Source organism: Cervus canadensis, chromosome 20 (assembly GCF_019320065.1).
Source record: "Cervus canadensis isolate Bull #8, Minnesota chromosome 20, ASM1932006v1, whole genome shotgun sequence".
NCBI classification, from domain to species: Eukaryota; Metazoa; Chordata; class Mammalia; order Artiodactyla; family Cervidae; genus Cervus; species Cervus canadensis.
The window spans coordinates 55,740,206-55,760,884 of record NC_057405.1 but is presented as its reverse complement, the minus strand read 5'-3'; the positions used below and the strand labels follow the sequence as shown (position 1 = coordinate 55,760,884).

The window sequence follows — 20,679 nt, the reverse complement described above, 5'->3', positions numbered from 1 at the left end:
CATGGCATGTGAGTTTCTGGTAACCTCTCTCTGCATAGAATCTTATTTCAAATGTATTAGTGGAACTGCTTGTTATAAAGCCTTTATTTGTCCCTTTCCAAAATAAATTGTAATATAATTATGATTTTCTTTAATAATTGGCATTACACACTCAAATTTCTCTACATTGGTAAAACCTCATAGAAATCATAATCCATAGGACCTCCAAAATTATTTTGGTGCAGTAAAATTTAATGATGAGTTGATTGCTAAAAATCTTATTTATAATCTATAGGAATTAGCAAGAAGATTTGAATTTATTAGGGCAGTGCTTTTCAACAGTGACCCACAGTTGTAAATCCACCTTACAGAGCCATTCGGTTCACATATTTGGATTTGTATGTAAATATATAGACACAGAGAAATAGAACAAAACTTCTTGAGTGTATTTACTGTGTGAAATGCCCTCTGATATTTTCTGTTGTTTTCTTTCTTTCCTTCCTGTCTTTCACACTTCCTCCTTCCCTCCCTCTTTTATGCTGGTCTTGATCCATCAAATCAGTGTCATCATTTCTAAATGGGTCATATGACGACCCACAGTTCCAAACATGCTGCCTCAGGGGTAAAGATTTTCAACCATCTCCATTCCTTCCTTCCTTCATATTTCTGACGTGTGTAATGTGGTTTCTTTCCTTTCTTCCTTCCTTTTTAAAATTATCCTTTGCTCTCTGCCAACAGCAGAACTAAAGAACTGAAAAGAGTCTAAAACCCCAGCTTGAGCTCACCTGTGCTTCTTGGACTCCTCCCAGCCCAGCCTTTAGGGCAAACAGACCTCTAAGAATTCCTTCTATGAGTGACTTACCCTGCTACACTGGAGGAAAGTTCTCCTTTTATTTACGTTCTTAAGTTACTTACACCTTCCCTAACTCATGTTAGGTTCTTTAGTTCTCCCCTTTATTTAATAGTTAAGAGTAATCATTACAACTAGTTCAATAAAAAGCCCGTTGTCACTGCTCTGGCTTGGGAAGAGCACTGTTAATAATAATCGTACTATAACAGTAAATATTTATTAAGCACTTTCTGTGATTCAGAGATGGGCTCAGTGCATCATGCTCATTATCTCATTAGGTGCTCATAGCTACCCTGGTACCTGAGACAAGGACCATTATATATTCCTGAGTTACACACAGGAAGCTGACATGTAAGGGGTCACGCAGAGGACCCAGCCACTCCTTTATACCTCCCTTATTTTTGTTGTTTAGTTGCTAAGTTGGGTGTGACCTTTTGTGATTCCATGGACTGTAGTCGTATTTAGATATGTGTGACTCTTTTGCAACCCCATGGAATGTACCCTACCAGGTTCTTCTGTCCATGAGGTTTTCCAGGCAAGAATACTGGAGTGGGTTGCCATTTCCTCCTCCAGGGGATCTTCTCGACCCAGGGATCGAATCGAACCCGTGTCTCCTGCATTGGCAGGTGGGTTCTTTACCACTGAGCCACCAGGGAGGCCTTATACCTCCCTACACTCATGTTATTCATGAAGCTAGTGGCCTCTTTGAACATTTTTCTTAAGCATTTATTTGAGAGCAGTAGACACTTTACCCTGCTTAACAAATGTTCAGTGAGCACTCTGTCCCAGGCACTTTGCAGGACACTGGAGATGGAGTAGGGAAGACCTGGTCCCACATGTAAGCATCTTGCAGTGTGGTGAGGGCACAGATAAGTCTCAGGGAGGAGACCCCACGGGGGAGAGGGGTGGGCAGCAGGCTCGCTCCAGCCCAGGAACCCCCTGCCCCCTGCTCACGGGCAGTAGTAGGAGCGTCAGGGATCTCTGACCCTTTATCAGGTTTCTGGCTACCTCCGTGGGATAATTAGGGCTTCCCTGGTGGCTCAGATGGTAAAGAATCTGCCTGCAATGCAGGAGACCCAAGTTCCATCCCAGGGTTGGTAAGATGCCCTGGAGAAAGGGATGGCTACCCACTCCGGTGTTCTTGACTGGAGAATTTCATGGACAGAGGAGCCTGGAGGGCTACAGTCCATGGGGTGGCAAAGAGTCAGACATAACTGAGTGAATAACACACACATACACAGGATCATTAAAACACTTGAACGAATCCTATTATTTTTCAGGTTCCTGAGAGACTAAGGTAGGTGTTCTTTTGCATGGTTGTTGTCAGCAGAAATGCAGGAGAAAAATCAACCTGTGTTTAATATGAGTCTGATGTTTCCATTCTCTAAACAAGAGGGTCTGGGGAGTTCCGTGACAGTCCAGTGGCAAGGACTCCCAGCTTCCGTGCAGGGGGCACGGGACATGAGTAGGGAGATCTGTCCGTGGTCTCTTTCCAACTCAGGCCTTTGTATTGCTCACCTGCTGCTATAGTGGCAGTCCCCCCAGAGGCTGCCTCTTTTCCCTGTTTTTTCTTTTTTTCTTTTAAGGTTGCAAGAGGAAAGCGCCTCGGGTACTGTGCCATGCTGGCATTAGCGCTGTCTGAAGGCCTATAAATGACACTGAGCCTGCCTGAATGAGATAAACCGGGGATAGACACTGCCATCCAGAGAGGCCCAGTGGCTTGTTAGAAATGCAGAGTCTCGAATCAGAATCTGTATTTTCACTAGACCTTAGGCAATTTATATGGACATTAGACTTCTAGAAGTGCTGCGATAGGTCAGGCTACACAGCCGTATTTTTCCCCAGCTTCCTAAGGAGGCACTTTCTTTTCTTGCATTTTCCAGTTGCCCAAAGGCTCACACGTGTCTGTGGAAGAACCTCTTTGTGCTTCAACCCTGCCTGCTCCCCTGACACCCACCACTGCTCTCCAGTTAGCTCTTCTGCCTAAATAGGCCCTCAAAAATATATTCCAGTATACTTCGGGGTCAAATTCAACATTTGTCAAAAACAGGTTTATGACAGGAATGTAATGAACGACATATACCATTTGATATGTTTTGACGTGTACATACCAGTGGAACCACACCACAATCAAGATGAGAAACATCCATCACCTGTTACCGTGAAAGTTGCCTTGTGTCCCTTTGCATCCTTTCCCCTGCTTTCTGTCACTAAAGATGAGTTTGCCTTGTCTAGAATTTTATACGAATGGCATCCTACAGGCCTCTTTTATCTATCTGGCTTCTTTTCCTCAGCTTAATTATTTTGAGGTTCATCATGAGTACCAGGTTGGTCAGCTCTGTTTCTGAGTGGTACTCTGCTGTAAACACAGTGTATCTATATACTTGTTCATAAAAATTAGGGTTGTTTCCAGTTGGGAGCTGTTTATAAACAGGGCTGCCATGAACATCTGCATAAAAGTATTTGATCATATGCTTTCATTTTGCTTAGCAAATGAATAACTAGGAATGGAATATACTTGGATCATATGGTCCAACATATAACTTCTTAAAAAAAATACCAACTGTTTTCCAAGGTGGTTATACCATTTTATATCTACCCTAGCAGCCTATGAGAGTTCCAGTTCCTTCATGTCATCTCTATCACTCAGTATCATCTGTCTTTTTTGATTATACCCATCCTTGTGGGGAGTGATATGCTATCTCAGTGTGGTTTTAATGTCATGCATGTTCTTAAGCATCTTTTATACAGGATCTTAGTTTCCTGATCAGGGATCCAACCCATGCCCTGTGCAGTGGAAGTGTGGAGTCTTAACCACTGTACCTCCATGGAAGTCCCACTGAGCATCTTTTTTTGTGCTTATTTACCATTTATATAGCTTCTCCGAAGTGATTGTTGAAACTTAATTGGGTTATGTGTCATTGAGTTTGAGTGTTCTTTATGTAATCTGGATTCAGGTCCTTTATCAGATAAATGATATGTCTGATTTCTTCCAGTCTAGGCTTGTTTTTCATTTTTTTAAAGAAGTTTTAAATTTTGATGAAGTCCAGTTTATTAATTTGTTTTCTTATGTATTGTGCTTGTGTGTTACCTCTGAGAAGTATTTGCCTAAAACAGTGTCATAAAGGATTGCTCTTATGTTTTCTTCTAGAGGTGTTAGAATTTTAATTTGAAAGTGAAAAGTGAAAGTCGCTCAGTCATGTCCGACTCTTTGCGACCCCATCAACTATACAGTCCATGGAATTCTCCAGACCAGAATACTGGAATGGGTAGCCTTTCCCTTCTCCAGGGGGTCTTCCTAACCCAGGGATCCAACCCAGGTCTCCCACATTGCAGGTGGATTCTTTACCAAGTGAGCTACAAGGGAAGCCCAGAATTTTAAGTTAGTTTTTATTTTTACATCCATGATCCATTTTTTAGTTAATTTTTTATATGATACATATAGAATGAAAGTTTTTTCCTTTTTTTTTTTTTACACATGTATGTCCAATATTTCTAGCATCATTTGTTGAAAAGATTCTCCTTTCTCTACTGAAGCCTTTGAACCTGTGTTGAAAATCATTTGTCCATATATATGTCAGTAAACCTCTTAAACCATCCAGGGCCTAGCAATAGGGAAAACCACTAATGAAAGCAGTGAGGACTCTGGGATCCCAAATGGTCAGGGCAGTTGCCTTCTGGTATGAAGCTTGGACTCAAGCTTTGGTATCTTGGAACAGGCCCTGGGAGTACATTGAGAGTGGACCTGCAAAGTATGTCAAATGGGCAAGTTGAGGAGATAATTCCTGAAATCATTAATTCTCTCACTGTCTTCTATTGAACAAGGCTGGAGAAAGCATCAAAAGTACCTTTCTAGATGCATAGGAAAGGTGTTAATTCATTACACACAGTGGGTAATTTAGGAGCTGGGGCTTAAAACTCTTCGGCAGTTCTGATTGAGAAGGGCTGCTGGAACTAGGAGACTGAGACTTAGAAACCCAGGAGGCCTCATCACTTCACGGAATCCGCAGTTGGCTAGGCTTGGAGCAATTCTGGGCCTTTTCTGCCTGAAATAAGACATGACTCCAGGCATTGGTAGAGCTGGCAGCTGACTATGGCTCTCTAGATTCTAGTTCATCCATGCTCAGCACCGTGCATCTTGGGAGCTGTCCAGAGTAGAGACGCCTGCTCTCCTAGAGTCTGCAAACTGGGCGGTAGGCTGCGCTTTCTGTAGATGCCGTTGGCAGGACTCCTGCCTGTCTTAGAGCAGTCAGGGCAGTGAGGTGACCTGTCCGTAGCCAGGCTGCCACAGGAGCACTTCCTGTTCCTGGGGTCTCTCTCCCATCCCTCATGGGCTCTCGCTAGGCCTCGTCAGCATCTGTGCTCGGTCTATGGACAGGAAGTTCAGGCATGGTGTCCTACAGGAATTGAAAGCCTCCAGGGTCCAGCCTGAGCCTCTCAGGGATTAGGGAGAGCAAGCAAGTTTGGCCCTGGGATGCAGGTTTGTGTTAATGGTGTGTTCTGGACCCACAGAATGGTTCCCAGGCAAGGGAAGCACTTTCTCATAGGCTCCTGAGGTTGACCTGGCTCCCTCTGTGTGTGACATAGATCAGAACCCCCACCTGACGTACCTTTTGTCTTCCAGGCGCTCCTAGCAGGCATGCGGAACCGGGAGAACAGCTCGCCCTGCCAGGGCAACGGGGAGCCGGCAGGCCGGGGCAAGAACTTGGGCTCCGTGTGGCCAGGCGAGGAGGATCCCAGCCACGACGTGAGCACACCCTCCTACAAGAAGCCTCTGTACGGCATCTCACACAAGATCATGGAGAAGAAGAACCCTCCCTCAGGGGACATGCTCAACACCTATGAGCTCTCGGAGAAGGTGAACCCCAGCAACAGCCCCTCACCACTGCGGCTCCTGAACGAGACACAGAAGCGGGACACTGGTGGCCCTGCAGCAGCCACCGACAGCGACCCCAACATCTACTTTCTCATCCAGAAGATGTTCTACATGCTCAACACGCTCTCCTCCAACATGTCGCAGCTGCATAGCAAGGTGGACCTGCTCTCCCTGGAGGTGAGCCGCATCAAGAAGCAGGTGAGCCCCACTGAGATGGTGGCCAAGTTCCAGCCGCCACCCGAGTATCAGCTCACGGCGGCTGAGCTCAAGCAGATCGTGGACCAGAGCCTTTCGGGCGGCGACCTGGCCTGCCGCCTGCTGGTGCAGCTTTTCCCAGAGCTCTTCAGCGACGTGGACTTCTCCCGGGGCTGTGGTGCCTGCGGCTTCGCGGCCAAGCGGAAGCTGGAGTCGCTGCACCTGCAGCTCATCCGGAACTACGTGGAGGTCTACTACCCGTCGGTGAAGGACACAGCCGTGTGGCAGGCCGAGTGCCTGCCCCAGCTCAACGACTTCTTCAGCCGTTTCTGGGCCCAGCGGGAGATGGAGGACAGCCAGCCCAGCGGCCAGGTGTCTGGCTTCTTCGAGGCCGAGCCTCAGGTGGACGCTGGCCACTTCCTGGACAGCAAGGAGCAGGAGGAGGCCCTGTCCCTGGACCGCAGCAGCACCATCGCCTCTGACCATGTGGTGGACACGCAGGACCTCACCGAGTTCCTGGACGAGGCCTCATCCCCCGGCGAATTCGCGGTCTTCCTTCTGCACCGGCTGTTCCCCGAGCTCTTCGACCACCGGAAGCTGGGCGAGCAGTACAGCTGCTACGGGGATGGCGGCAAGCAGGAGCTGGACCCGCAGCGGCTGCAGATCATCCGCAACTACACGGAGATCTACTTCCCCGACATGCAGGAGGAGGAGGCCTGGCTGCAGCAGTGTGCCCAGCGCATCAACGACGAGCTGGAGGGCCTGGGGCTGGACGCGGGCAGCGAGGGCGAGCCCCCGCGAGATGACTGCTACGACTCATGCAGCCTGCCCGATGACATCTCCGTGGTCAAGGTGGAAGACAGCTTCGAGGGCGAGCGGCCCGGCCGGCGGTCCAAGAAGATCTGGCTGGTGCCCATCGACTTCGACAAGCTGGAGATCCCGCAGCCTGACTTCGAAGTGCCGGGCGCCGACTGCCTGCTGAGCAAGGAGCAGCTGCGCAGCATCTACGAGAGCAGCTTGTCCATCGGCAACTTTGCCTCGCGCCTGCTGGTGCACCTGTTCCCGGAGCTCTTCACCCACGAGAACCTGCGCAAGCAGTACAACTGCAGCGGCTCCCTGGGCAAGAAGCAGCTGGACCCGTCCCGTATCAAGCTCATCCGCCACTACGTGCAGCTGCTCTACCCACGGGCCAAGAATGACCGTGTCTGGACACTGGAGTTCGTGGGCAAGCTGGACGAGCGCTGCCGGCGCCGGGACACGGAGCAGCGGCGCTCCTACCAGCAGCAGCGCAAGGTCCACGTGCCGGGCCCTGAGTGCAGGGACCTGGCCAGCTATGCAATCAACCCCGAGCGGTTCCGGGAGGAATTTGAGGGGCCCCCGCTGCCCCCCGAAAGGAGCAGCAAGGACTTCTGCAAGATCCCCCTGGACGAGCTGGTGGTGCCCTCGCCCGACTTCCCGGTGCCTTCGCCGTACCTGCTGTCCGACAAGGAAGTGCGCGAGATCGTGCAGCAGAGCCTGTCCGTGGGCAACTTCGCCGCGCGGCTGCTCGTCAGGCTCTTCCCAGAACTCTTCACCGCCGAGAACCTGCGGCTGCAGTACAACCACTCCGGGGCCTGCAACAAGAAGCAGCTGGACCCCACACGCTTGCGGCTCATCCGCCACTACGTGGAGGCCGTGTACCCGGTGGAGAAGATGGAGGAGGTGTGGCACTACGAATGTATCCCGAGCATCGACGAACGCTGCCGCCGCCCCAACAGAAAGAAATGCGACATCCTGAAGAAAGCCAAGAAGGTGGAGAAGTGAGGGGTGCGTGGGGCACTGAGCGTCGCCCCCTCCCCCCCACCACCACGAGCCCGAGCCGCGTCCACAGCCGCGCACCTTATATCGGCGCGGCGGGGCCTGCTGCATTTGCACACGCGCTCGCCCAGCCGGCCACGGCCACGACAAAGAAGCCTCGCATTTGGTCTCTTGTACTTACGACTTTTGTCCTGTGTTCCTGGTGATGCAGCCAGAGTCTGGGGAGAGCAGAGCTGCGAGGGCAGAGGGGCCTCAGGAGTCAGGGTTCCCTCTCCTCGGCAGCGTCCTCCCGGTCCCCTCACTATTTGAAATGCAAATCAAACAACCTTCTTGTTCCTCTTCCCACATTTTACATCTTCCATTTTTATAAAAAAAAAATTTTTTTTTTTTTTAAATTAAAAAGAAACCCTTTTTGAGAAAATCATTGGGCTCTGTGGAGGCCATTTTACTCAAAAAAATTTTTTTTTTAATATTTGAGATGAAGTACTGTAAGATGACTTCAGTCACTGGGAATTTTTTTTTAAGATGGTTTCAGATATATGAAATTTTTAGAAGTGCCATGTTCATGCATGATGGCTGATGGCTTCAGGTGGCATAGAGACGGATTTTACTGACCTTGTCTTTTATTAGTACATCGGATTCTGGAAGAGTCAGGACGCCTCTTGGATGGCAGTGAAGGGGATGGAGTAGTTCGGTGTCCTTTCTGACCACAGTCAGTGGCACTCTCCCCCCCACTGTGGTGCCGAGGAAGGGGCTATGGGGACGGCCTGGCCTGGCCTGTCTCACTGCTGCGCCAGTAAGAATGTTGTGCTCACCCTGTAGACGAGAACACTGGATGGTGATGACGGTGATATGAATGTAGATAGATGTGGAAACACGTCACAATGTCTTCATTTGAGCTGTGTCCTTCCACTGCCCTCTTTCCTTCCTATACAAGGATGCTGGTTAGAGGGACAAACACATTTCCTCGGAAAACTGTGTGTGGATATTTGGCTTCTTGTTTAAGGATGGGCCCCATTGGGCTCACCAAGAACTGTTTACTTTGCGTGTGTGTATTTGTATAAAACCCAGGTTCTGGGAGCTGTATGGTGGCTTCACCACACCTCAGTGTCGGCTCCTGCAGTCAGTACACACCCTTGTTCCTCAGGGCCGGGCCTGAACCATGGGCTCTCTTGAGGATACCTGGTGTTGGAAGGACACAGGCCATCTGAAATAGGGCTCCCGTATCCCTTTCCGGGCTCCACTCAGAGCTTTCCCTTTGGGCCCCCAGAAGGTCCTGCTCTCCTACATCTGGCCGGTCCCTCGGCCTCAGGATGAGACACCTCTTTTCTCTTCCCTGGTTGGGAAGGTCACACTGCTCCAGGCCAGTGGCATGCTCTCCAGGATTCCAACCAGGAAACTCCCCAACAGGTAAAGTCCTTAATGTAAAAACAATACTTTTACCTACCTGACTTTGGGGGCTAGTGCCTAAGAGGGAAAGGGAACAGTCTAAACCAATACATCATACCAGAAAGCTAGAAAATAAATTGATGAATCACACAGGGTAGTCGTAAAAACCCTTGTGGAATGTTAATTTAATAACCTAATGGCTTAATATTTTGCTACCTTAAAATGCAGAAATAATAGAAACAATCTGTGAATTCTCTTCATACAGATAAGGACTTCAGCTTTAGTGACTGTATGATGGAACTTTGCCTGCACTCACAGCCTTTTTTTTTTTTTTAATGACAGGATTCTGAGCAGTGTGAAGTTGCCGATCTAACTTTGATAAATTTGCTTTTAAATGTCATTTACAGATTATTTCCGTTGTAACTGCGGACCTAAATTATTACAGTTTGGAAACACACAGGGACTTAATGACTCTCTCTCACCCACCCACATACATGTGTACACACACATTTCTTAGTAAAAAACTGAAGTGAGATGAAGGGGACCGACATGAATAACAAGCTCAACCTCTTTGTGCCTGGAAAGGAGGAGGACTGGAGCAGCCGGAGACTCACTTTCCCCTCTCCTGGGCCTTTCTCTATGCCTTAGTCTCTCCAGCACACAAATGCATGCCTGCGTGCATGTGCGTGCACACACCCAAAGATGGCAGTGGCTCTCTCCTTCACCAGTCCTGCGGGTGGGAGGGTGCTGTGGAATTTGTTCTGGTCTCTAGGATGTATCCAAGAGGATTCCAAGCCATGTGAAAATTGCCCTGCTTTCTAGAGGGTGGAATGTGACCCTGCAACTTCAGAAGCACAATCATTTAATAATTTTTTTTTTTAATCATCCTGTCTACCCACAATAGAGACGTCAACAGGTTCTAGGAATTAAATATATCTCTTTATAACCTAGAGCATGTTCAGTTTTTGGAAACCGTGTTTTGATGGTTTCTTTAATACTTTTCCTGCATGGGGCTTCTTCCCCCAAATCTCAGAGTCCCTTCCAGTGAAGAGAGGTGGACGCTCTCTGTGTGAGCTGTATCTTGTCTCTCTGGACTGACTCACCAGGAACCACCTGCAGGCCCTGTGTCTGTGTGGTGTCCTCAGCCTCCAGCCATACAGGTGGGCTCCAGGGGCTTTTTTTTTTTTTTACATGAAGCAATAGAATTATAAAATATCTAAATTTTTTTCAAAATTTAATGTTTTCCATAAAATCTGTTGGCAAAACCCCTACTCCCTCCGCATCTAAATTCTTTGATTTTTGTTAATACTTGTTTGTGTTTGGGGAATTTTTTTCTCCCTCACATCCAGAAGTAGCACAGACACATTCTGATGTTGAGTAAAATAGCACGTCACAATAGGTGGTAGTGTCCCTTGTTTTTCTGTTAGTGAGTTTTAAAAGAATGTACGAAGATAGTCATGAATGTACTGAGTGTTCTAACCCTGCTTCCGTTCACTTTGGCTGTGTCTCCATGACAACACAGGTTTGACAGGGAATAAAATTGTACCCGGTGTCATGGGTGTTAGTGTGCCCCTCCCCCTCAGTGTTGGACCCCACCCTTCCTTGCTTTTTAAGTTTGGTGGGAGGGGTTACCACATCAGCAGCAATCATCAACCAACCAATGGGATCTACTTAGTGGTAAGCAGATTAACTGTTTAAATGCTAAGAGTCACTGGCCTGACCACACCATAGTATGGCCACTTGGGTTCCTGCAGACATGGCTTCATTTTCCACCTTTGCCCCAAATGTTTACTTCTTGCCTGATCGAGGAGGAGGGTCTCGAGACCTCAGATTGGAGGCCATTGAGCTCTTAACCCTGCCTCACCATGGAGAGAGATGCTATGAAGTGGTGGGACTTCCCTGGTGGTCCAGTGGTTACCACTCCGTGCTTCCGCTGCAGGGGGCACGGCTTCTATCCCTGGTCAGGGAACTAAGATCTCACATGCTATAGGGCAAAAAAAGAAAAGAAGTGGTCCCTGGGCCAAGGGACTCTTAATGTCATTCAGAGATACGTGTCTCTTGTAGATCCAGCCTTAATGTTTTTCTGACATCCTAGTGATAGCAGACCCTGCGCAAAGTGGATATCAGAGTTAATACTGTGAGGAGACAAAATAATGAGAATAGTTTTACCAAAGATAATGAAACATTGCATAATGTCTGCATTTTACCATTGATTTGAGTGCACCCTTAGAAAACTGAATGTAACAAAAACCCAGGACATTTTTTGGAAATTGTATGCTCTCTAGCAACTGTGTGAATTTTTATACAAGCACTGTTTTATGAGTTACATAAAATGTTATAAAAATACGGTCTCTTAACATCTTCTTTTCTTAGGGCAGAGGTCTCTGGGAACGTATGGGTCTATTTGTCTGCGTGGGGCTTCACCACCCGCTCCCAGGGGAGGGCAGGGGCACTCGGGGAACCACGGCTTCTCGGGCTTCCACACTCTGGGTGTCGGGGTGCAGTCTGTCACAGCTGAATGACTGAGACGTCACCAAATAAGTCCTAGCGCATTTCTTACACAAACCGCTTCCCAGCCATGCAGTAGAGGCACAACTGACCTTCCCTTCCCTGGTTGGCTGCCAGACCCGCCCTGTTGCCAAACTGGAGGAGTTTCAGCTCACTCTTTCTTTTCCACTTTGGATTAAATGGGATTTAGTTTCTCAAGGCAAACCTGTTATTAACTGATAACAAAAGGATGCATGTTCTTCTCTTGCCTCATTGGCGAATTATAAATCACAGTAATATTTCTTAGTAAAAATAATATCAAGCTACCAAGCATTTTTTAGCCCTGGGGGTCACGTGGTGTAGGGTGCGTCGTGGCCTGTGACTGGAGCGCGCTTCCCACAGCGAGCGAGCGAGCGCTCGGCCCGGAGCGCGCACACCTGTGCGGGCAGCCGTGCGCAGGTCAGGGCTGGTGGGGACTGGAGCCTGATTTACTCCATAAGCAAGCTGAAACAAGACTTGAAGGCGAATTTCTTTAGATCCTTTCTGGCCGTATGTATCTTTGTTTTCGACCAGAAGGAAAAAAAAAAAGTCCGGTTCTTCAGCTGCCTCTAAGGTGGTGGGTCCATCCGCGAGTAAGACGGCGTGCGGCCGCCCCCGTCCGCCGCATGGCCTGGTCCACTGAGCTCACTGGCATCTGTTCGCCTCAGCCTGCACGGGAACGGTGAGGTGGGTGAGGTGACCGTCCCTGAGGGTAAGGTCAGTGCCCTCATTAGAGCGGCGTGTAAACGGGGAGCCTTTCTGGCCAGGCTTGTTTGCAGAGGCTCTGGCCAGTGTCAATATTGGGTGCCTCATCTGCGGTGTGGGGGCTGCGGGCCTGCCCGCCAGGAGGTCTCACCCCTCCACCCCTGCTGCCCCGGCTGAGGAGAAGGAAGTGAAAACAAAGAGGAATCTGAGGAGTGTGATGATGACCCGGGGCTTCGGTCGTTTTGACTAAACCTCTTTAGAGACAGGCTCAATAAAAAGCTGAGCTCTTTGCTGTTGCTGTCTTGCAAATAACGGTAATAGAGAATTTCAGTGGGCTTACTTGTAAAAGCCAGTTCTCCGAAATAAGAACTCCATACCAGATTATTCTGATTATTGGAATGGTGAGATGCAGTGGACACTGAACTTCCAAAGAAATCTAAAATCCCCAAACCAGTTATGGGAAAGACACGAACATTCATCGCCCACTTGCTTGGATGGCAATGTTGGGCCTACCTGAGTGTATACCGCATGCCAGGCACACTGCTGAGAGTTTCTCCTGGATCATAGCTGGTGAGGATCTCAGAAGCCCTGTGAGGTAAGTTCCCTAATTAAGCCTGTTAAAGCTAAGGCCCTGAAAAGTATGTGTACCATCTCATTTAATTCTTGTAAAAACTCCGTGTCTTGGGCAATGTTGCTGTTTCCGTTTTGTGGTGAGGAAGCAGGAAGTGGTCCACACAAACTGCGGTGCCAAGATTTGAGTCTGCCTGTGTGTGCACCACACCATCTCAGAAGCTAAACACCCCCTGAGCCGCATGCAATATAAAACACAGAGGTTCAGACCTGAAACTAGTTTGTCTGATTTTAGATATGGGTGCTGGCTCTCACATTGCCCTGGGTGAGATAATTGTGGCCATTTGTGGACAGACATGTTCTGGTAAGAGTAAATTTTTTGAGATTATGAAAGTAATTGCCACGGATCGGATTCCTCAGGAGCAGAGTCTGAGACTAGGGTTTTTGTGCAGTTGATTGAGGACCTGCTTCCAGGAGAAAAGGTGCGCGAGAAGCAGAACGGGGCCAGGGAAGGCCAGAAGCAAGAGTGTGGTCTCTGCAGTCCAGGCTCATTGCCATCCACTGTGAGGCCCTAAAACATGAACTGTTTTGTAGAATTAGTACCAGCTGAAGCAAAGGGGCCAGTTGGTCATTGAGGTCTCCGTCAGGGAAGGGGTAGTTGGCCTGGCAGGGTGGCTCCCTCTGCCAAGGGCAGTGTTCCAGAAGGGCCATTGTGAGTGGTTAGCTGGCCCTCAACAGTGAGGGAGTGGGTGTGCCAGCAAAGGGGATCTGGGTGGGACTCCAACAGCATCCATTAAGGGGCAGACCCACCAGATTTCACATTTAACCAGGTCATGGGGCCCCATCTGCCAGAGGTTCTCAGTCTGTTGGAACCTGAATTCTCACGGTGGGCCCTGAGAATCTGAATTTCTAGGAAGTTCCCCCCTCTAATGAGATGGTGCCTGGTGTTGATGTCCAAAGGCTGCAGAAACATGTAATTTCAAAAAATACACTGTGTACATCCCAGAAATGGAAAGCTTTACACTTAGTAGAGCTAGATCTGAGCTGAACTAAGTGGTTTCCTATTGTGTTCAAATAGAATTGACTTTTTAAAAATTACAAACTATAAGTTTGTTAATGAGGGGGTCCTTAATACTATGAAACCAGGGTGACTGGTCCTTGGTGGAGTCATCGGGGAAAACTTCCCCAAGGAACTGGATGGCTAGCCTAGATTTGAGAATGAGGAATTAACTAGGTGAAAAGTTCAGCATGCAAACAAGCTTTGGGGTGCAAGAAGAACCTCTTAGGAAACAATTAAAGGAGGCCAATGAAGGCTGGAACTAGAGGAGGAGGAGTTTCGTGAAGCTGCAGAAGCAGTCCGGGGCTGAAGGACTTTGTCTTCACTGAATTGCCCTTGGATCAGTAAGAAAAGAAAAAACCCTTCACCTGTTCTGAATAGGGAGGGGAATACTCAGTTCTGATACATTCGTATTGAACTCTGCCTCCTCTGCCCAGCAAGGCTCCCCTCCTCCGCTGGTGTTCTAGTCACCTTGCCATCACGTAGCTTTCAGGTCAGTGGAAAGAGGCAGCTTTACAAATGTTTCAGCATCAGGGCCAAATGTGGTGGCTGGTGCCAGAACATTTCTGCAGAGGGAAGCCTGTCTGTTGACTTTATTTTAAGGAGTGGAAATTTGTTCATCCTTCTAAAGTGTGTAGTCCAGATGGTGAACATGTCTTCAGCAGAGGTTGAGAACGTGGAATGCCATATCTTCTCCTTCCAGGGTCTCCTGCAGTGTGACAGCTGTGTATTCAGAAGTGACAGTGGGGCCCCAAATTACAGGGAGTTCTGTTTTCCGTAAGAGCTCCCATTTCCTGAGCGCCTGCAGTGGGTCAGGAATGTGCTAGGGATGTGACATACGTTATTCCATTTATTCCTCACAGAAACCCGGTGGGATAGATATTTGTATTCCCCACCCTACAGATGGGGATGCTTTTAGAGATTAATTTGGTCAAAGTCACATGGCTGGCAGAGCCGGGGGCCTCTAATGATGGCCAGGCCGACTCCAAAGTTTGTGCTCTTGATTTCCATGCTGCCACTTGTGTAGCTATGCAGAGTAAATCTGTTTGTCTGTCTGCCTGGTGGTCCCCCATCATTTAACTTGGGGTTTTGCTGACTGTTCACAGTCTCTGAGCTCCTGGATCTGCCCCAGTCAGAGTATCGGACTCGGGAAACCTCTCAGTGCCACAGGAGATAGAACAAGGAATGCAGTTAAGAATCACCTCTACCTCTAAAAGAAGTTCATTCATTTAGCAAAAATATTTGTAACACCTGCTATCTCCTGAGCACAGTTCCATGATTCAAACAAGTCTCATTAGTTCGTAGGTAAGAAGCCTGTTTGAGCTTGGAGAGAAGGTTCTGATCGTTAATGGCACAAAACCTAATGTCTCTTGCCTTCAGTTGATTTTCAAGATGCACATGGGTTTAAGCAGACTGAGGACCTTGGCTCTGCCCCATGTAGACAGCTGAGACCGTGGCAGGAGGCACAGCTGCCGGAATGCAGGTTCCTGACTCTCCTGGCTCTCAGGGCTGAGACAGAGTTGCTAAGTATTTATTTCCGACATGATGTATTAAACCCAGATCTCCCCACTGTATCTGATTAGCTGAAATCTCAGTGCAGGCACAGTGTCAGGCATGACAAGGCATATACTTCGGCATATGGTGGTGCCTGCCTTGTCTTCACGTAATTAATACTATTTTCTTGAATCCAAAGAGTTGGCAGCTATTATTGTAGCCTCACTTTTATCTTATGTGAGAATCAAAAGTTAAGGGATTTTCTCCTACAATCCTAAAGAAAATTCCCTACACATTCTGTGGGGAAGTATCTAAGTAACCCCTCTGAGTGGGGTTCCAGAAATGGGCTTTACCAGTACAGATCTCTAAACAGAACTTGCCCATTTTAGACACATGCTATTCTACTTTGAAGTCTTTAGGCTTTCACTTGTCCACCTTGGGGAAGGTCTCCCTAGGTTTAAGAAAAAAGTCCCAGCATCAAAGTTCCATTGAATGCTGTTGACCTCTCTACAAGGGAATCAAGTGCATTGTGAGTGATCCTGCCCTCAGGATCTTGTAAAATTGTTGACTTTCACCATTCTTCTTTTGATGTGCCTGATCTGTTAACTAAAACCAAACAACAACAACAAAAAAAACCCCAAAACTTGAAACAAAAAAAAAGGGCCAGCAAGTGTATCTTTGAGGGGAGAGATGAATGGCAGTCTCAGAGAGTTTTGTCCAATTTCAGAGCCCTCAGAGAAATGCTAAACACACATTGGGCAGTAGCAGGTACCAAAAGGCAGAAGCACAGGCAGAAGCACTCTTAAGAAGAGTGTATGGAGAAGGAAATGGCAACCCACTCCAGTAATCTTGCCTGGAAAACTCCATGGACAGAGGAGCCTGGCAGGCTACAGTCCGTGGGATCACAAGAGTCAGACACGACTTAGCGACTAAACCATCCACCACTACAAAGTGAATATATGCCTAAAGATAATGTGTGAAAAGGATATTTGCCATATACTAGCTAGTTTTTTGGTGGGAGGGTGGGAGTCAAGGAAGACTTGGGGTTATTTTTTCATCAACTTCTGTTTTATACTTATTTATAATGGCCATTATTTTTACTAATACTGTAAAACTATGAAAATGAATAAAATACTATAAGTTAAAAAAAAAAAGAAAAGTGTATGTCAGACTATTAATACATCTTTTTACCCTCATAATTAGACTAGCAGAAATCAGAAAGCTGGGTCATGCCAGGGGCTAAGTGAGGCTGTGCGTCTTTAGTCACTTTGGGTGTCACTGGTGAGAGGCGCAGATGTCCTGAAGAAGAAACAGTGCTGTGTTTTTTGTGGTGAAGGGAGTCAGATGGGAGAATGTCACTGGGAGAGTGGGTGGGCAAAATGTAGTCGATGCTCTTCTGTATTTATTAGGCAGCAAAGGAGTGAGAAGCGATGGATCATCTGCACCTAGAGTGCCATGGATGGATCTGAGTGGAGAAAGTAAGACACAAAATGAAATATATTGTAATGTCACTTATGAAACATAAATATATGTGCACAAAACAACAAAGCACATTTCACAAGAATGGAAACAAAAAGATATACATTAAACACATCCGAATGATTGGCTAAGGTAAGGGATGAGGACATGTGAGAACAAGAGAAGAGAAACAGTAACTTGAAAGAACTTGGAGGGTGGGGACTGCTGCCCCAGCATCTCCCAGTGGAAATTCTTATAGGTGCACCTCTCCATTCCACCCAGGGGTGTGTTGGTAAATGTGTGACACTTCGCTCTCCAAGGGAAAAAAAATCAGTCCTGGTTCATGGTGTTTGCTGATTGCCAAGGTGAAATTCCTCCTACCGTGGTTGATTTTTAAGCCAACCCTGTGACTCATGAAAGCATTTTGGGAGATGCTCACATTCTGCTTTTTGCAGTCTGTTGAATGGAGTTTTTACTGTCTCAAGATGGTCAATAAGCTGCCTGATAATTCTGGCAGTAACTTTTAGAAAACCAAAATATATACAACGAAGATAAGGCAGGACTTTAGTAGAGTGTCATTTTATTTGCCTCCTATATGTTGCACACCCTGTAAGAAAGTTTATAGAACATGTACCACCTTCCTAAAGGAAATCTGTCTTCTTTTTAGTTTCTTGAAAAATGGAAGTTTCTACCCCCCTAATCATTATTGATCAAATAAACTATGACCTAAAAATTTCTCCCCAAATGTCTACTTTTATCCCCAAAATGCTAAAGAAGAAAAATAATGATGATGAAACTATTGCCCAGCCATCTATATAATTTTCCATGATAGGTAGTAAATGCTATTTGGCAGAGAATTGCAATTAGCAGTACATTTCCCAGAGGAGAGCTATTTCTTTGAAAGGATTAACCATTACTGGTAAAAGGGCTAGATGGGTCTTTACAAAATAGTCATAATTTTAGATTGTTCATCTTTTAAAAACTGCAAACATGCTCTAGAAGCATTTTCAGACTTTGCTGAGAAAGCCAGACCTATTTTAAAATTTTTGTTCTATTTTTACATTGAAGTATAGTTGATTTACAATACTGTGTTAGTTTCTGATATGCAGCAAACTGATTCGGATCTATATATGTGTGTATACACACACACACACACACACACACACACACACACACACTTTTTCAGATTCTTTCCCATTATACAAGATACTGAATATACTTCCCACGCTATTCAGTAAATCCTTGTTGTTTATGTATAGCAGAGCATATCTGTTAATCCCATACTCTTAATTTATTCCCCACTTCGGTAACCATAAGTTTGTTTTCTATATCTGTGAGTCTGTTTCTGTTTTGTAAATTTGTATTATTTCTTAGATTCCACATACAAATTATATAGTATTTGTCTTTCTCTTACTTCATGTAGTATGATAATCTCTAGGTCCATCCATGTTGCTGCAAATGGCAATATTCCCTCCTTTTTATATATATACCACCTCTTTATTTGTTCATCTGTTGATTGGCACTCGGGTTGTTTCCATGGATTGGCTATTGTAAATAATGCTGCTTTGAACTTAGGGGTCCATGTATCTTTTTGAATTAGTTGTCTTTTCTGGATATATGCCCAGGTGTGGGATTGCTGGATCAGATGGTAACTCTAGTTTTTAAAGGAACCTCTATACTGTTTTCCATAGTAGCTGTACCAATTTACATTTCCACCAACAGTGTTGGAGGGTTTCCATCTCTCCACACCCTCTCCAGCACTTGTAACTTGTAGTCTTTTTGATGATAGCTGTTCTGACCTGTGTGAGGTGATATCTCATTGTAGTTTTGATTTGCATTTCTCTAATAATTAGCGAAATGCAAATCAAAACTACAAACTAAGATCATGGCATCTGGTCCCATCACCTCATGGGAAATAGATGGGGAGACAGTGGAAATAGTGTCAGACTTTATTTTTTTTGGCTCCAAAATCACTGCAGATGGTGACTGCAGCCATGAAATTAAAAGACGCTTACTCCTTGGAAGGAAAGTTATGACCAACCTAGATAGCATATTAAAAAGCAGAGACATTACTTTGCCAACAAAGGTCCGTCTGGTCAAGGCTATGGTTTTTCCAGTGGTCATGTATGAATATGAGAGTTGGACTGTGAAGAAAGCTGAGCACCAAAAAATTGATGCTTTTGAACTGTGGTGTTGGAGAAGACTCTTGAGAGTCCCTTGGACTGCAAGGAGATCCAACCAGTCCATCCTAAAGGAGATCAGTCCTGGGTGTTCATTGGAAGGACTGATGCTGAAGCTGAAACTCCAATATTTTGTCCACCTCACGTGAAGAGTTGACTCCTTGGAAAAGACCGTGATGCTGGGAGGGATTGGGGGCAGGAGGAGAAGGGGATGACAGAGGATGAGATGGCTGGATGGCATCACCGACTCGATATGCAGGCATGAGTTTGAGTAAACTCCGGGAGTGTGTGATGGACAGGGAGGCCTGGCGTGCTGCAGTTCATGGGGTCGCAAAGAGACGGACATGACTGAGCGACTGAACTGAACTGAATAATTAGCAGTTTTGAGCATCTTTTCATGTGCCAGTTGACCATCTGTGTCTTTGGAGAAATACCTGTTTAGGTCTTCTGCCCATTTTTTGGCTGGATTTTTTTTTTTTAAATTATTATTGAGTTGTATGAGCTGTTTGAGAATTAGGCCCTTGTCGGTCATATCATTTGCAAATATTGTCTCCCATTCTGGAGGTTGTCTTTTCATTTTATGGATTTCTTTGCTTGTAAGTTTGCAAAAGCTTATAAGTTTGATTAGGTCCCTTTTATTTTTGCTTTTATTTCTATTGAGAAAACATTGGTACGATTTATGTCAGAGAATATTTTGCCTATCCTCTCTTCTAGGAGTTCTGTGGTGTCTTATATGTCTTATATTTAAGTCTTTAAACCATTCTATTTTTGTATATGGTATGAGGGTGTGTTTTAACTTCACTACTACCTTGTTGAATTCATTTATCAGTTGTATGTTTGAAGTCTTAGGGTTTTCTATAGAGTATCATGTCATCTGCATATAGTGACAATTTTACTTCTTCCCTTCTGATTTGGAGTACCTTTTATTTTTCTTTTCTGATTGCTGTGAAAGCCAGATCTATTGGAGCAAAAATTCTTGACACCTCATTAGAGCAGGATATCTCAGCCTCAGCACCATTGACATTTGAGGTCTGGAGACTATCTGTATGCTATAGGATGTTTAGTATCACTGGTCTCTACCCACTAGATACCCATCCTACCCCCTCAGTTGTGACAGACAAAAATATCTCCAGGCATTGCCAGATGTCCCCAGGGTGCAGAATCACACAGGGTTGAGATGCACTGCATTAGAAACATCCATATCTTTTCATCATGTTGGTCACATTTTCACTGAGGAGGCCTTGCCAAGTTGGCATTATAAAGCAGCTATCTTAGAGTGGGCTGCAAGAGTTCCATAAATCTTTATGAATTGCTTTTGTTTCTGCTCTTTTATAAATATGTTCCAAGTCCCTTATGCTATAGATAACTATGAGAGATCAGTTTTTGACACCTGCTATGACCAAATCAACATTCTCTATCACCAGACATCTTTTTTCTTAATTTTAATTTGCAAAAACAGAGAAGCCTGGAATGGGGCAAATCCCACCAGCTAAGTTGAGGGACTTAATTACCGAGTGAAAAAAGCCTTTCAAATGGCCCTTGCTGCTTTCTAGCTATTAATACTATCAGCTCTTCCGGTCTCACACAACACATTTTAACTTTC

The 20,679-nt window shown here is 46.1% G+C and overlaps 1 protein-coding gene across 6 annotated transcripts in view; it reads left to right on the top strand.

The window, feature by feature from the left end:
- The window catches only part of BEND3 (BEN domain containing 3), a 49,161-nt gene that overhangs the window by 22,570 nt on the left and 5,912 nt on the right, over window positions 1-20,679 (top strand). For 4 of the 6 annotated variants that reach the window (XM_043439213.1, XM_043439212.1, XM_043439214.1 and 1 more), the window contains one exon: window positions 5,454-11,432. In XM_043439213.1, coding sequence (XP_043295148.1) covers window positions 5,454-7,703 — 2,250 coding nt within the window. In that variant the 3' untranslated portion in view covers window positions 7,704-11,432. Of the gene's footprint in view, window positions 1-5,453; window positions 11,433-20,679 lie in introns of those variants that run through there. The other 2 variants (XR_006263933.1, XR_006263934.1) reach the window with 2 other exon arrangements.